This window comes from Notechis scutatus, chromosome 14 (assembly GCF_049901735.1).
Source record: "Notechis scutatus isolate UNSWTSFEM ecotype Mainland chromosome 14, rNotScu1.2, whole genome shotgun sequence".
NCBI classification, from domain to species: domain Eukaryota; kingdom Metazoa; phylum Chordata; class Lepidosauria; order Squamata; family Elapidae; genus Notechis; species Notechis scutatus.
Genome location: NC_142022.1, coordinates 2,055,559 through 2,071,769, shown reverse-complemented (window position 1 = coordinate 2,071,769; position 16,211 = coordinate 2,055,559). Strand labels below are relative to the sequence as shown.

The 16,211-nt window shown below is 48.1% G+C and overlaps 1 protein-coding gene across 1 annotated transcript in view; it reads left to right on the top strand.

Annotated features, from left to right (window-relative positions):
* Positions 1-3,167: 3,167 nt before the first annotated feature.
* The window catches only part of EHD1 (EH domain containing 1), a 37,821-nt gene continuing 24,777 nt past the window's right edge, over positions 3,168-16,211 (top strand). Inside the window, exon 1 of the mRNA XM_026687552.2 lies at positions 3,168-3,662. Coding sequence (XP_026543337.1) covers positions 3,259-3,662 — 404 coding nt within the window. The 5' untranslated portion in view covers positions 3,168-3,258. The remainder of the gene's footprint in view (positions 3,663-16,211) is intronic.

Sequence of the window (16,211 nt, the reverse complement as noted above, 5' to 3'; positions counted from 1 at the left end):
TCTAATCTATCTAATCTATCTAATCTATCTATCTATCTATCTATATCTATCTATCTATATCTATCTATCTATATCTATCTATATCTATCTATCTATATCTATCTATATCTATCTATCTATCTATCTATCTATCTATCTATCTATCTATCTATCTATCTATCTATCTATCTATCTATCTATCTAATCTCTCTCCCTCCCCCCTTTCTGCACCCTCCCTTGCAGTGGAAAACATGTGCAGCAGATCTGCTGGGACTTGTCGGGATGTGGCTTTTCCCATATTTGGAAGGAAAATTTCATCCTTTTCCTTTTTCTCCCCAGCCCAACTTCCCTTCCTGGCTTCCTGGCCGGGCTCTGCCTGGAGCTCCTGATGCGGCCGGTCGGAATTTCTGGCTCCGATCCTCGGAATGCAAGGAAAACAGGCCGGGCGCAACCTAGCAACGCCTCAGCACCGCCACAAAGAGATCACCCCACCCACCCCAAATTCCAGGATCCAGCTTTCTGACAGCCTCCACCCCCCCCAAAAGTCCCCAAGAGTACAGGTAGTCCTCGACTTATAACAGTTGCATTTAGTGACCGTTCGAAATTACAACGGCACTGCAAAGAAGTGACTTATTACGACCACTGTTCACACTTACGACCGTGGCGACATCCCCATTGGGCACATGATGAGGGTTCGGAGGCTTGGCCACTGACTCACACTTACGGCAGGCGCAGTGTCCCGGGGGAAGCCAGGTTCACTTAGTGACTTTGCGACTAAACTTTAAGAACTGCCGTGATTCACTTCAAACAACCGTGGAGAGAAGTTGTAAAATGTGGGGCAACTTGAACATAACAACTGCCTTGCTTAGCAACAGAGATTGTGGTCGTAAGTCGAGGACTACCTATACAGGAAGTCCTCGACTTAACAAGCCCAATTTCTGTTTGATTGGCATAACGGCCGTTATGTGAATCTTGCTGCTGTTAAACAAACCCGTCTCCCTCCTTGAGTTTGCTTGCCAGAAGCCGGCAAGTGAGAAAGGGGGACCCGATCGACCCCAGGACACTGAAAAGGTCACAAATGAATGCCAAGCGCCTGGATTTTCATCATGTGACCGCAGGAATGCTGCAACAGTCATAACTATGAGGACCAGACATAAGTCTTTTTTTTTTCAGTGCCATTGGTTGCTGAATGAATCGCTTGTTAGGTTGAAGACCGCCTATAATTCCAAGCTCTGCTTCGAAACAATACCACTCCCCAAGAAAGCCACCTCTGATTGGAGGGGCTCCAAGTGCCAACCCGCTAGGCCAGAGCTCTCCTAAGACTTGTAGACTTCAATTCCCAGAATTCCCCAGCCAGCCAGGGGAATTCTGGGAGTGGAAGTCCATCCATCTTAAATCAGGCTGGCTGGAGGATTCTGGGAATTGAAATCCTCCCCTCTTAAAGTATCCTGACTGGGGGATTCTGGGAGTCGAAGTTCAACCATCTCAAAGCATCCTGGCTGGAGGATTCTGGGAGTGGAAGTCCTCCCCACTTAAAGTATTCTGGCTGGGGGATTCTGGGAGTGGAAATCCACCCATCTTAAAGCAGGTTGACTGGGAAAATCTGGGAGTTGAAGTCCACAAGTCTGAAAGACTCTAAGAAAGACTGCAATCTCCCAGCCTTGGAAGGCGTTGGGGAGGAGAAACAACTAGCGTTTCCCCATCCTCACGTAGCTCTTTGGGTAGCTTCTAACGTGGTTTGCCCTGCCTTGGACGTATCCAGCAAGCCAGCATCTTACACCAGGGCAGCTCCGGCCATTCTGGAACCCGCTGACCTCAGCTGCTAACCCGCAGGCCGGTTCACAAAGAGGAATTCCATCTCAGGCCAGCGGTTCAACTGCCGAGGTTGTCATGCAGGGGTCTCAGTCCGGGGCGCTCCGGAATTTGGACATGGATGAAGGCAGCTCAGGTCAGGGGGCTCCCCTGCCCATCGAAAGGGCAAGAGCGGGAGGGTCAAAAAAGTCAAAAACGGCAGCCCAGATAGGCCTGGATTTCATAAGCCATGATTGCAGGCCTCTTCCAGGGCCCCTTTGGGAACAGTTGAAAACAGACAAACAAAACATGCCATGGCTTTGGGGGAATCTAGATCTGGGTCCCCCTCATCCACGAAAGCTTAGGGATGCCTTGCACCAGCCCACCTCGCAGGGTTGTTGGGAAGAGGAAAGCGTGCTGGCCTGAATTCTTCAATAGGCAAAATGCAAGAAGAAGAGTTTTATTTGGAAGGCAGGGAACAAATCCAACCCCAGGCTTAGTCCCAGCGGCAGGGAAGGGTAGTCCAAGGGGGTCCAAAAAGTCAAGATGGCGGGTGGTGGACGTGGCTGTACGAGAACAGAATCCATGCTCGGTTTCTTTCTTGTTTTACCAACGTGTGTAATTTGTTGTCATAAAGTGGTGGAACTTTGCGACTGTCGTCTTGGCTCTTTGGAGCCCCTGCAGTGCCTGGGATGTCTCCGTATCCTTATTCAGAGGAACTACAAAGGCTCCCATGATGCATTTTACAAGGTCAAAGAGCAGGGGTCTCCAAAACCTCGGCAACTTTAAAACTTGTCGACTTCCAACCCTCAGAACTCCTCAGCCAGCGTGCTTTGAGATATGTGGACTTCAACTCCCAGAATTCCCCAGCCAGCGTGCCTTAAGAGGGGTGGAACTTGCCTGCCCATGGGCGTAGCCAATCAGAGCTGAGGGGGCGTGGCCTGAGCGGAGGCTTTTTGCAAGGGGAGAAGGCGAGGTGGGTGGCAATGCCGTCTGGGAAGAACCAATGGGCGCTGAGAGGGGCGTGCCCCTGGAAGTGGCGTTATAAAGGGAGGGCCTCCAGGGAGGATTAGGCCTCCTGGCAGGAGCCAATTAGCGCTGAGGGGGGTGTTACCCAGACCGAAAACTTTGTATTCCCCGTGCTGTGGCGGACAGACGGAGAGGTGGGGCCGCCTCGCAGAAGCCAATCAGCTTAAAAGGGGCGGGGCGCGGCCGCCAGGAGGAAGCCAATTAGCGCCGAGGGCGGAGCTTTATAAGAGAGACATCATCCTGGGGGGGTGTGGCAAGGCAAGGCGGAGAGGGCGCGGCCTCCGGGCAGGAGCCAATCCCGTCCGGCGGGGCGTGTCCCGGGCGGAGGCTTTATAAAGGGCGGCGCCGGCGGGGCGCGTGGCGAGTCCGCGCGGGGCGTCTTTCGGGACGGGGGTGTCTCTCTCTTCGCTGGGACTGACCGGCTGCTTCTCTTCCCCCGCGGCAGGGCTGGGCTCGGCTATGTTCAGCTGGGTGAGCCGCGACGCGCGCCGGCGCAAGGAGCCCGAGCTGTTCCGCACCGTCTCGGAAGGGCTGAAGCAGCTCTACGCCGGGAAGCTGCTGCCGCTGGAGGAGCACTACCGCTTCCACGACTTCCACTCGCCCGCCTTGGAGCCGGCCGACTGGGAGAGCAAGCCCATGGTGCTGCTGGTGGGCCAGTACAGCACGGGCAAGACCACCTTCATCCGACACCTGCTGGAGCAGGACTTCCCCGGCATGCGCATCGGGCCCGAGCCCACCACCGACTCCTTCATCGCCGTCATGGGCGGCGAGAGCGAGGGCGTCGTGCCGGGCAACGCGCTGGTGGTCGACCCCCGCCGCCCCTTCCGCAAGCTCAACGCCTTCGGCAACGCCTTCCTCAACAGGTGAGGGGGGTGGGTGGAAAGAGAGCGGCTGGTCTTGAGGACTAGGAGCACCGCTGCGGCTGGTTTTAATTGCGGGGGTGGGGAGAGTCTTTTGAATCTGGCCTGGAGGACGAGAAGCACCTTTTGAGCTTTTCCAGGTGAAGAGGGTGGGGTGGGGGGGAGGGGGCCAGCAAGGAGGGAAGAGAAGTCTGACCTTGAGGACTAGTACCACTGTTTTTTTACCTTTCCACATCCAGGGCGGGCAGTGGGGAGGAAGGAGGGTCCGATCTTGAGGACTAGAAGCACTGCTCCTACTTTTCCAGCTGCAAGGGGGAAGGAGGAGGGTCTTTGGAGCCTGTTCTTGAGGACTAGTACCACTGTTTTTAGCTTTCCAGATCCAGGGCAGGGAGTGGGCAGTGGGGAGGGAAGGAGGGTCTGATCTTGAGGACTAGAAGCACTGGTTTAGCTTTCCGGATGCGGAGGGCGCCAGCAAGCAGGGAAGAGAAGTCTGACCTTGAGGACTAGTACCACCGTTTTTACCTTTCCAGGTTGCAGGGTGGGTGGGGAGGGGGCAACAGAACAGGGGTGGCTCTTTTTGACTCTGATCCTGAGGACTAGAAGCGCTGCTGTTGGCTTTCCAGCTGCACGGGCTGGGGGAGGGGGGGCAGCAAAGAGGGGAGAGGGCTGATTTTGAGGACTAGAGCCACAGATTTTAGCTTTCCAGGTGCAGGCGGGGCGGAGGGGGCAGCTGGGAGGAAGGGAGGGTCTTTTGACTCTGATCTTGAGGACTAGAAGCACTGCTCCTACCTTTCCAGCTGCAAGGGGGAAGGAGGAGAGTCTTTGGAGACTGCTCTTGAGGACTAGTACCACTGTTTTTAGCCTTTCCAGATCCAGGGCAGGGAGTGGGCAGTGGGGAGGAAGGAGGGTCTGATCTTGAGGACTAGAAGCACTGGTTTAGCTTTCCGGATGCGGAGGGCGCCAGCAAGGAGGGAAGAGAAGTCTGATCTTGAGGACTAGTACCACTGTTTTTAGCTTTCCAGGTTTCAGGGTGGGCGGAGAGGGGGCAGCTGGGAGGAAGGAGGGTCTTTTTGACTCTGATCCTGAGGACTAGAATCACTGCTGCTCAACCCTTGGTGGCTTTAAGCCAGAATGAAAAAAGGTGGCGATCTTTTCCTTTGTAGCCCAAAGAGGCACTTCGGTGTCCTCCCAGTGCCCAGGAGGTCAGGGCAGAGCGGGATACAGCACCACAGGGTTGGAAGGGCCCTCGGGAGGTCTTGTAGCCCAACCCCCTTCTATTCCAGCAGCAGACGCCATTCCTAAAAGGTTATTTATATACAGTATTTTAATTTATGTGCTGCCCGGCTCACTGATCAAGCAGCCACACTGGTTTAGAGAGGCCTAGAGCTGGCTAGGAGGATGAGAGAGGGGTCTCCATCCACTTAGGGTGCCAGGTTGACAATCCAGGTTAACTTAAAACCTGGTTAGTGGCATTGCAAAGCAGCTGACTTCACAACCCTCCCCGCCCAAATTCAGGCAAATTCAGCTTCAGTTCATTGGTGGTTCTATGAATGGGGTCCAGCCAATGGGGAATTGTGAGTCCTCGTGTTCAGCTGCTGGGTGGGACCTTGGAGGTCTTCTAGTCCAGCCCCTGGGAGGGCAGGAGACCCTGTCTGTGGTATGTCAGACAAATGGCTGTGCGATCCCTTAAAAGTCTTCTGTGATGGAGCACCCACAACTTCTCCTTCCTCGGATTAACGGTTCTTCTCATTGTCAGGAAATTTCTCCTGGGCCTTCTCTGAATTGGCATGTGGAGGGTTGGAGGGTCAGAGGTCAGCAAGGCTGTCTTGCAAAAGCATCTGAGTAATGCCAGTCCCCCGCTCCCCTGGGTGATTTAACTACACTGGAATTCTCTCTGAATCGCTGCAAACCCTGGGCGTGGCTGCTTGCTGGAGGTTGGCTTTTCTCTACCAGCCTGTGCCCATCTCTGGCCGTTCGCTTGCACCATCGCATGCCTCTCCTGCCCAGCTCTGGAAGATGGTTTCCCTTCTTCTCCCCGGTTTCATGCTTGATTTTTCTCTCTCATTGGCCTCACGATGTCCGGTTGCACCCCACCCAGCTGGGAAAGTCTGAACATCTAAAGAAAACAAAAAAAAAAAGTATGAATCTGACTGGGATTCTTTCCCCATTGCAAAAATCAATTGTTACTTTATTTGGTGTGAGTCACATTAGAAAACCACCTCAGAGTAGAGGGTGCAAAAGCCAGGGTGGGTTAAATCTGCCTTTGGAAAAGTCGCATCCAGAGTTAGTCCATTGTTCTCTTTTATTCCGTGTTCGCAGGCCGTCTGCCAACTGTGTTGGCCGGCCAGCCTCATTAATTCACAAAAGAAAAGAAAAAAGAATTCCTGGAATGCTGGCTTTGCAGCTGTAGAAACATGATTTTTTAAGGAAGGCGGGTGAGGGGAAGAAAGCTCTGGATATTTACAAATATTAAAAATAGCTCAGCGTGTTCTGAACAAAAAAAGGGTCCTAGCCCAATAAAATACATTTGCTGACTGTTTCCCCCGGTGCTTAAAATCAGGGATATAAACTGGGGCCCCGGGGATGCAGGCAGGCCTCGCTTAAGTATGAAAGCGTTTGCAGCTTTTCTGCTGTGTCAGATATTGGTTTTGCGGTCTGGAAAAGTCTTTGCGGGCCTGGGATCAGCCCGTTGAACTGTCGAAGTTTCTGCAGCCTAAATTTTCGAGTTGTGTTCCCATAACGCAAACTGAACACAAAAATCTTTAATGTTTGCACCTCCTTTGACTGCTGTTTTTTTTTCAAATGTGGCCCCTTTAAGACAGGTGGACTTCAACTCCCAGAATTCCCCAGCCAGCTGTGCTGGGAGTTGAAGTCCACCCGTCTTAAACTTGCCAAGTTTGAAGACAATGCTTTGAGTTAAGAGTTAACCTTTTTCATAGTCTTTTTCTTTTTTCTTTTCCATTTGGTACTGTAGTGCAGGGGTCTCCAACCTTGGGAACTTTAAGCCTGGAGGACTTCAACTCCCAGAATGCCCTAGCCAGCTTTGCAGAGCCAACAGGGGCATTCTGGGAGTTGAAGTCCTCCAGGCTTAAAGTTGCCAAGGTTGGAGACCCCTGCTGTAGTGTACCTTCCTCGTCCATTTCTTCTTCAGTTTATAAGCTAGCCATCTTCCAGGTTTATTAGCATTTTCAAAAAAAAATGTTTTGCATTTTTTATTTGTTGTGCCAGTTCATCTTTTTCTATTACATTTAACATGCTTAATCATCTCCATTTGATTTTTTTTAAGCGTACCTTTTGTGGTTCTTTTTGTAGCTCTGTTTCAAGTCTTTTACTGTATATTCTTCCTCCCAAAGTCTTTTTATATTGTTTTTCTTATTTTTCTTTGCTGTATAGGTTATAGCTAATCCTCTTGATATACGCTTTCAATTCAATCGATCCATAGAACTTTCTGCAGCCTAAATTCTCAAGTTGTGTTCACACAACACAAACTGAACCCCAAATTCTTAATTTTGCACCACCTTTGACTGCTGTTTTTTTTCCAGACCTGGCTAGCTTAAGACGGGTGGACTTCAACTCCCAGAATTCCCCAGCCAGCTGTGCTGGGAGTTGAAGTCCACCTATCTTAAACTTGCCAAGTTTGAAGACAATGCTTTGAGTTACGAGTGGACCAAACTCTAAAATTCTCTTTCCCCAAGACAGCCAACCAACCAAACCAGACAACCAAACTTGCCAACCTTCGTGTGTATTGTGTGAATGTGGGCACTGTGTCCACATTCAACAGGCGTTGAAACGCGCAGTTATGATGTCAAAGAACGGTTACAGGAACTGGACATGGCTAGTCTAGTGAAGATAAGGACCAGGGAGACATGAGAAGGGGGTTCCAATATTTGAAGGGCTGCCACAGCGAGGAGGAGGGGGTCAAACTATTTTCCAAGGCTCCTGAAGGAATAATGGATGGAAGCTGAACAAGGAGAAATTCAATCTGGAAATAGGGAGAAATTTTCTGACAGGGAGAGCAATCAACCCATGAAACAGAAAAGTTGCCTTAGGAAGTTGTGGGAGCTTCATCCCTGGAGGCTTTCAAGAAGAGACTGGACTCCCATCTGTCGGAAATGGTGTAGGGTCTCCTGCTTCGGCGGGGGGCTGGACTAGATGACCTATAACGTCCCTTCCAACTCTGATTATCTGTTATCTGATGTTGGGAACTCAAAAGCAGGCAGAGCTCGGGCGAGGACCGTCGGTTGGGTAGCTTCCCCGGGATTTGCAAAAGGCGACTTATGGTTTTCGGGATCCTTGCCCCTGGCAGAGTGTGCAAAATATGTAAGGCACCCCTTTCTCTCGTTGCTCCTCCTGTGGGTTGGGCGGTCTTGCACAGACCAGTTGCTGGGCGTGTTAATCCCAGGCTGGCAGGTTTTGTGCCAGTGTACACCGGGTGCCCCCTTCCCTGCCCTGTCCAGTCATCGGGGAATGCCCAACTTAAAGAGAAAGTGATGATTCTGACATTCTCCACGTGGCTCAGCTGGATGGAAACTTCCCCCAGGAACATTCAAGGCTGGGGGGTCCTGGGGTCAAGGCTTTGGGTTTGGCCTGGTTAAAATGCAGCCCCTGCAGAGATGGTGCAATCTCATTTTACTCGTGGGCTCTCCAAATTATTTTTTTTTATAAAGTTTATTTTTTTACATAACTCTTCAAGTGGGCAACGTGATTCCAGGTTACAACATTTATACATAGTCATAATTGCATTTCTAACTTATCTAATTTCATATCAAATCGTTATCTATTCCCCTGATCTTTAAATAAGTTCTCACTTCATATTTCAATTCATTCAATATCAAAAACATTTCATCCTCACTTATATTTTCAATTCTTTATTATTTCCATTTTCAGCTTACCACCTACCGTATATACTCGAGTATAAGTCGACCCGAATATAAGCCGAGGCACCTAATTTTACACAAAAAACTGGGAAAACTTATTGACTCGAGTATAAGCCGAGGGTGGGAAATGCAGCAGCTACTGGTAAATTTCAAAAATAAAAATAATTAATTTGGGAAACGATCTCACTATCATGAAAGGTTTAATTGATTCACTAACCCAAAAGAAGAAGATGATGATGACAGCGGGAGGCAGGAGTCACTCTCTTCCCCTCCCTCGGAGGCCCCTGAGTCAGGAGTCACTACCGCCGGCGCCCCCAGTCCCGCCGCCTCGGGAAGGGAAAGGCAAAGCGCTTTTTCCCTTCCCGACCTGTTCGCTGCGCCGGCGCCCCAGTCCCGCCGCTCGGGAAGGGAAAGGCAAGCGCTTTTGCCTTTCCCTTCCGCTGTTGGGAGTCGCTGCCGCCGGAGGCGCGACTCCACACCATTTTTTTTTTCAGAGGGAATCTGACTCGAGTATAAGCCGAGGGGGATTTTTTCAGCACAAAAAATGGGCTGAAAAACTAGGCTTATACTCGAGTATATACAGTATTTTATTTTATATTATTCATTATTATCGTCATTAACTTTCTCAAAGCCGATATATAATATGTAGGCTCTTCAAACTTGGCAACTTTAAGACTTGTGGGAGTTGAAGTCCACAAGTCTTAAAGTGGCCAAGTTTTGGAGACCTCTGTTGTAGGTGATGAGAGAAATTGGAAAGCAAGTTTCTGTAACGATAAAGGTTGAATTGAGGTGTCCAGGGTGCTCTCGGAGTTTGTGTTGATGACCCAAAGGCACAAAGGCAACACAGTTAAATAAGCAATAAGAGTCCCTTTATTATCTCCAACTTTGCCTCCAATGTCCAGATTACCTTCGGCTGGAGAGAAAAAACACTCTCAAGAACAGTCTTTAACTGTAGAAAATTCAGTCCAAAACAAGGTACACACAAACTGTAACTAAAAACCCAAACAAACCAAGCTGAAATAATTAACCTGACGGGGCAGGAGAAGGAATTGCAGACTTGAAAGCACGGTGAAACTCACACAGTTGGGAAGACGCCAGGAACCCAGATAAGCCTCCATGATACCAGATAATTCACGATTTGCTCCCAACAACTTACTGCGCGCAGCTTCCCTTTTTAAACACAGTGTTCCCAGCTACAGCTAATGAAGGGAATCAGGGCCTTTTCCTCACCCCTCCGTCTAAGCTATGCAACCCACGTTGTTCCCTTCTCCATTCCTCCCTGCATACCCTAGGTGGGGCTGAGTCTTCCTCCAATTCCTTCTACTTCTGCGCTGCTCAGCTGGACTTCGCTCTTCCACAGTTTCTTCCACAGCCAATAGAGCCACACTCCCACTCCCTGTCAGCTGTGTGTCAGCCTTCAAGATCTTCTACTATTGCTTTGCATCTTTTGGCTGCCATAAGTAACGGGGGGAGGAGGGGGTAAAGTCTGGGAAGCGAGCTGGAGGTGTTACATTCTAGTGTTGTAAAAATGAGGAGGGAGGGGAGTATAAATTCCTGTTTAGGTTTCTATTTCTCGCTTAGCTTTCTTTTCTCTGCGCAGCTGCAAACCTTTATCAAAATATGCCAAGGTCAACGGACAGAGGCCTCATCCCCACCTGAAGATGACCACACGATCATATTCACAACTTTTAATTGGAAGAATCATTTGAACTGTTGGGGGTGGGAACATTTCCATCACTTTGTATATGTGATTTGCGCGCCTAATTTCTCAGATTCAGAATTCTATGGTTGCTACCACTTCATATTCAGTAAAAGATATCTTTTCTCTAATCTAAGGAGTCTAAGTATTTCTTTCTTGGATTTTGAATGGAGCACCACCTGACATGGTGGGTCTTCCTCCTCTGATTCAGACTCCGACAGGGGCATGACAGCTTGGGTGTTTCCTTGCAGACGTTTTGCTACCCAATTAGAGAACAACATCAGTGCTAGAAGGGAGTGGATTTTGCAGAGAGAAGGAGGAGGAGGACACCAATGGTGGTGGGGTCCTTTGTGTTCTCTGATCTTGGTCATTTTCTTGCAGATGTTTCATTACCCAACTAGGTAACACCATCAGGGACAGAAGAGAATACCATGTGGAGAGAGGAAGAGTAGTTAGGATACGGAAGGCTGTGGGGTCCTTGGTGCTCTCTGAGCGTGGTGGTTTTATTGAAGATTTAGGATAGAAATGTGCCACCTGGTATCTTTCTCAGCCTAGGAAAAATTAACCTGTGAAATTCATTGCCACCAGACATGACCACTAAATCGATTTACATGTCTTTAAAAAAAGAGCTGGATAAGCTTAAGGAGACAGATTCTTTATGGCACCAATTCCAGCATTGGAGGATACAGGTAGTCCTCGATTTACACCAGAATTGGGACCAAAATTTATTCACTAGACTAGCCAGGCCCAGTTTCTGCAACCGTTCATTGTATGTTTTCGCCTCCAGCCCCCTCATCACCCTGTTTGTTCTTCTCTGCCCTCTTTCTAGAGTCTCAACGTCTTTTTGAGATAGCAACAGAAATTTTGGGTTCAACTGTGGTCATAAGTCAATGACCACCTGCATTTGCAGATGATACAACAGTGGTGGGACTCATCTCCAGGGGGGATGAGTCTGCCTACCAAGACGAGGTGGACCAGTTGCTTTCGTGGTGTGGAGACAATAACTTGGTCCTCCACACCAATAAGACCAAGGAGCTGATAGTGGACTATAGAAAGAAGAGATCAGACATCCAGCCCTTGCTTATCAAGGGAGACCGAGTGGAGCAAGTGGCCGGTTTTAAGTTTCTGGGTGTTACCCTAAAAGGGGACCTGACCTGGGGGGCTCACATTGCAGCCCTGGTCAAAAGGCCCCAGCAGAGATTATACTACCTGAGGCTTCTCAGGAAACAACCACTGAATGGAAAACTGCTGGTGACCTTCTACCGCTGCACCAGAGAGAGTATCTTAACTCACTGCACCTCTGTAGGGTTTGCCAATTGCACAGGGGCAGATAGCACAGCACTCCAGAGGGTGAACGTCATTGCCCAGAAGATCATTGGTTGCCCTCTCCCCTCTTTGGAAGAGCTTTACAGCTCTCGCTGCCTTAAGAAAGTATAAAACATTCTCAAAGATCCATCTCATCCTGGGCATCCTCTTTTTTTAACTATTACCATCTGGCAGTCAGTACAGGATAACAAAAAACAAGGGCAAACAGGCTGAAAAACAACTTCTATCCCAGGGCAATAACTCTGTTGAATTCCACTGTATTGTGCAGTGTTGATGCGGTGTCGGGGTTTTTCAATTCAATGTGTGGAGTGTGAAGGATGTGTGTTTGTGTTTATTTTCATGGTCGTGATGTGCACTGAAGATGGGGTTTGATTTCGTTGTACAAGGTGCAGTGACCATAAACTAAATTAAACTAAACTAAAATAAATTAGTGTCTGAAGCACAATTCCAGGGATCAAATGCAGTTCCAGGATTTTCAGTTTTACTCCAGAAAAACTGAAGAAATATCAAAACCAGTCATTTCAGATTCAGAACGGCTGCCTTGAAGAAGAAAGCAAAATAAACTCCCGGCAAGAAGCTTGGACAGAAAAGCCGTCGGCGAATATCCCCATTTTGCAGACCAGGAACACGAAGGAAATTTTAAAACAAACCCACAAAATGCTTAAAGGGCATTTTTAAAAACTATTCAAAATTTTCTCAGGGCCAGAAAAATTGCACCAGCATTTTGCAGACCCTGATGGGGGGTGAGTGGCCCGCAGTTTCCCACCCATTCTGATCTCAGCAGTTCAATGTTTTCCTGTTACGGCTTCCTGAAGGGGAAACCCAAAACTTCAGTCTAAGTTACTTGCATTATCTCTTTTTATGCTTCCACCAAAATCCCCTTTAAATGCCTTCCAGAGACACTCCAGTAGTGTGCATTGTTTAAAATGTTCTTAGTGTGCTTTAAAAAGGTCTAATGCGCTTTTTTAAGACTGCTAACATGTCACTCATGATCCTTCTCTTTGTTTGACTTTGGTCTCCAAATGTGGCAACTTGAAGACTTGTGGACTTCAATTCCCAGCATTCCCCAGCCAGCGCATGCTGGAAGTTGAAGCCCACCCTTCTTCAAGCATGCTGCCTGGGGAATTCTGGGAATTGAAGTCCACAAGTCTTAAAAGTTGCTGTCATGCCCCTGCCAGACTCTGATTTGGAGGAGGAAGCCGAACGCGGCAGTGTGGCTCTGTTGTCTGTGGAAGAAACTGGGGAAGGGCAAAGACAGGCTGAGCAGAGGAGAGGGAGAACAAGGGAGAGGGAGTTCAGAGGAAGACCCAGGCCCACCCCCTCTTCATCCTAGGCCATGCAGGGAGGAATGGAGAAGGGAGCAATGTGGGTTGCTTGGCTTACTGGGGGGAGGAAAGGGCCCTGATTCCCTTCATTAGATGCAGCTGGGAACACAGTGTATAAAAGAGGAAGCTGCACACAGCAAGTTGTTGGGAGCAAATCGTGAATTATCTGGTATTGTTGAGGCTTATCTGGGTTCCTGGTGTCTTCCCAACTGTGTGTGTTTTGCTGGCCTTTCAAGTCTGCAATTCCTTTTCCTGCCCTGTCAAGTTAATTGCTGCAGCATGATTTGTGTGGATTTTTAGTTACAGTTTGTATGTATTTTGTTTTCAGACTGAATTTCCTCCACTTAAAGATTGTTCTTGGGAGTGTTTTTAATCCAGCCGGAGGTAACCTGGACATTGGGGGCAAAGTTGGAGGTATTAAAGGGACACTTCTTGCTTATTTGACTGTGTTGCCTTTGTTTGTGTTACCTTTCTCCAGCCCCTCAAATACTAGAAGGCTGCTCTCCTGTCTCCCCTGGTCCTTCTCTTCACTAGACTAGCCAGGCCCAGTTCCTGCAACCGTTCATTGTATGTTTTCGCCTCCAGTCCCCTAATCATCCTGGTTGCTCTTCTCTGCACTTTTTCTAGAGTCTCAACCTCTTTTTTGTAGTGTGGTGACCAAAAGTGGATGCAGGACTCTAGGTGTGGCCTTACTAAGGCTTTATAGAGCAGTATTAGTACCTCCCTTGATCTTGATTGTATCCCTCTGTTTTAATGCACCCACCCCAAACAGGATCAAGGTAGGATTGTAGGATTACGTTGTATTTTTTTTTCTCACGCTTTCCCGTTTCCCACAATTGAAGTTCCTGTAGAACGCGGAGTTGATCTGTCTCCGCTCTGCACCTCGGTTTCCTCCTTTGTGCTTTTGTCATCCTTTGGCAATTTTAAAAGGAAGGGAAGAGAATTTCTTCAGAAGCCAACTAAGCTGGTCTCAGTTTCCAAAGTAAAGAGTGTTGAAAGATGATGGTTGCCTGCTCCAGAGTTCCTCATTCTCACAGCTGTTGGGCCGAGTGGCGATTGCAACCCCACAACGGCGGCTTGGAGAAGGCAAATCATCCAGGCAACGTGTCCTCCGCCCATCACCTCCGCTACCTTTCCCCTCCGGATTTTTTGGTCTGCCTCACATGCAACTTCCCTTCGACCGAAACCCGAAGTCTTTTGTAATCCCGCGAAGGATGTGGTTTGTGGCTATCGTGGGGAAAACAAGAGTCCTTGACTTAAGACCAAAATGGAGCCCAGTGTTTCTCTTCCTAAAGCGTCACGGTCGCTCAGTGAGTTCTGCCCCACTTTGCAACTTGTGCGAGTTGCAGTTAAATTAGGGACATGGTTTTTAAGTGAGTTGTTAAATTAGTAACGTTAAGTTAATCGATTGCCTTTGCTTGTCAGAAAGTCACAAAACAGGATCACGTTTCTTTAACAACCGGTTCTGTGGATGTGGCCTAGTTTGTGGGTGTGCCTTGGTCATGTGACTGGGTGGGCGTGGCTTGCTGACGGGCATGGCTTGGTGGTCATGTGACTGGGTGGGCATGGCTTGTATATAAATATTATAAATATTTATATAAATATTGAATTTTTGATTTTAAAAAAAGAGCAACTTTTACCCGCAGGCAGGCAGATTGAGTTGCTCACAGAATCACAGATTCACTTAGAGATCTGTGTTTCTGCCATCGGCTACCTGAGTCTGCCCTGCTTCAATCCTAAGGAAGGTTCGGCTCTGCATAGTCGAAGATCTAAAGATTAGCTAGAAAGCAAGAAATCCAACCGTTTCCTGCTTTCTAGCTAATCTAAATCTCCCAGAACAGCAGAACAGCTGATGGTCGGGGTTTGGGGGGAAGGGAAGAAACAGGCAAGTTGGATGGCCCACCTGCCAGGTAAGGAGTGAGTGGGCGGAGAGGGGCAGGGCCAGCCTGTGGAGCAATTTGCTGGTTCTCCGAACTGGGGACGTGACCCACACTGCAACCGTCATAAGTACAAGCCAATGGCCGAGTGGCTGAATTTCGATCCCTGTTGACCACAGGATTGTAAGTGTGAAAAACATTTAAAACTTTTTTTTCTAGTGCCATTGTAACTTCAAACGGTCACTAAACGAATGGTTGTAAGTGGAGGGTAACCTGTAAAACCTCCCCAGAGTTTCATCTCTTAAGAAAAACCTCCCTACAAGTGTTGACAGCGGTGAGAGTTGTATTTGCACAATATCGGGGAAATGAGGACATCCCTACAGATGACAACGTAATTTAAAAAATATTAGACTGTGTGGAAATGGACAGGTTAAAACCTTAAAGATAAAGGAGAAAAAAGACACAGAATATTTTTTAACATGAGGTTTGTTTTACTAATGGTACATAACCAAGGTAGAAATTAGAAACTGGAAGAATATCATTATATATAATTACTAGCGGTTACCCGCGGTTCGCTACGAAACTATGTGGTCGGGCTTAGTTTTGGGGGAGAAAAATTCTGCCTCTGCCTACCAGCATCCATCGGTATTCATCTGGCTAGCATCCTGTCAGTGCGTGAGAGAGTTGAGGGCTGTTTGGAAACTGAAACAGTATTTGCTGTGTGAGCAAGGAGACAGCAAGGAGCCTGGGCTTAGCTCAACTGTCCTGTACTAAAGCTGGTTGCTGCTGTGAAACTAAAACTGAAACTGAAACCTCTCCTCTGCTTGTGTTTTGCATTTGGAAGAGATTTCTTTTCAGGTGGGGAGGGGGAGTAGAACTCCTTAGCATCAGAGCATGTTAATAATAATATAGGATAATACTAATGCTCTGATGGTTATTTTGAAAAATCCTTAGTGAGCACCTAGAAGCCAAGAGGAACCTATGTGCCAAATTTCAAGTTTGTAGGCTTTACGGTTCTGGAGATTTTGTGATGATGCCTGAGTGGTATTTCGCTTATATATATATTTGTTTTCTTAAGTTTTCGCGGGTATTTATATGTATGGTATTCAGCTTTGTTCGGATATATTCCCACGTCATTATAGTTGTGCTTTTAAAGTTGTAGCAACGTTTCGGCAGAATTTCATCTGCCATCATCAGGCTTCTGTATTGTGTTCGTCTGTGAGTCAGACTTTTACAGCGGTTTCAGTTTTAAATTTGGTGCTAGCCTACTGCTGTGCCAGAATGGTTTTTTCTTCATCCTGATTGGTTGGGAGTCTTGGTCTGTGTTTATTGGTCTTGGAGTTTGCTGTGTTCTGTTTGATTGGTGTTTCTAATATCTTCTGTCTGTTTTGTGGCTCTTTTTGTGTCTTGATTGGCTGGCAACATTGTGTTCCTGTATTGGAGGCTTT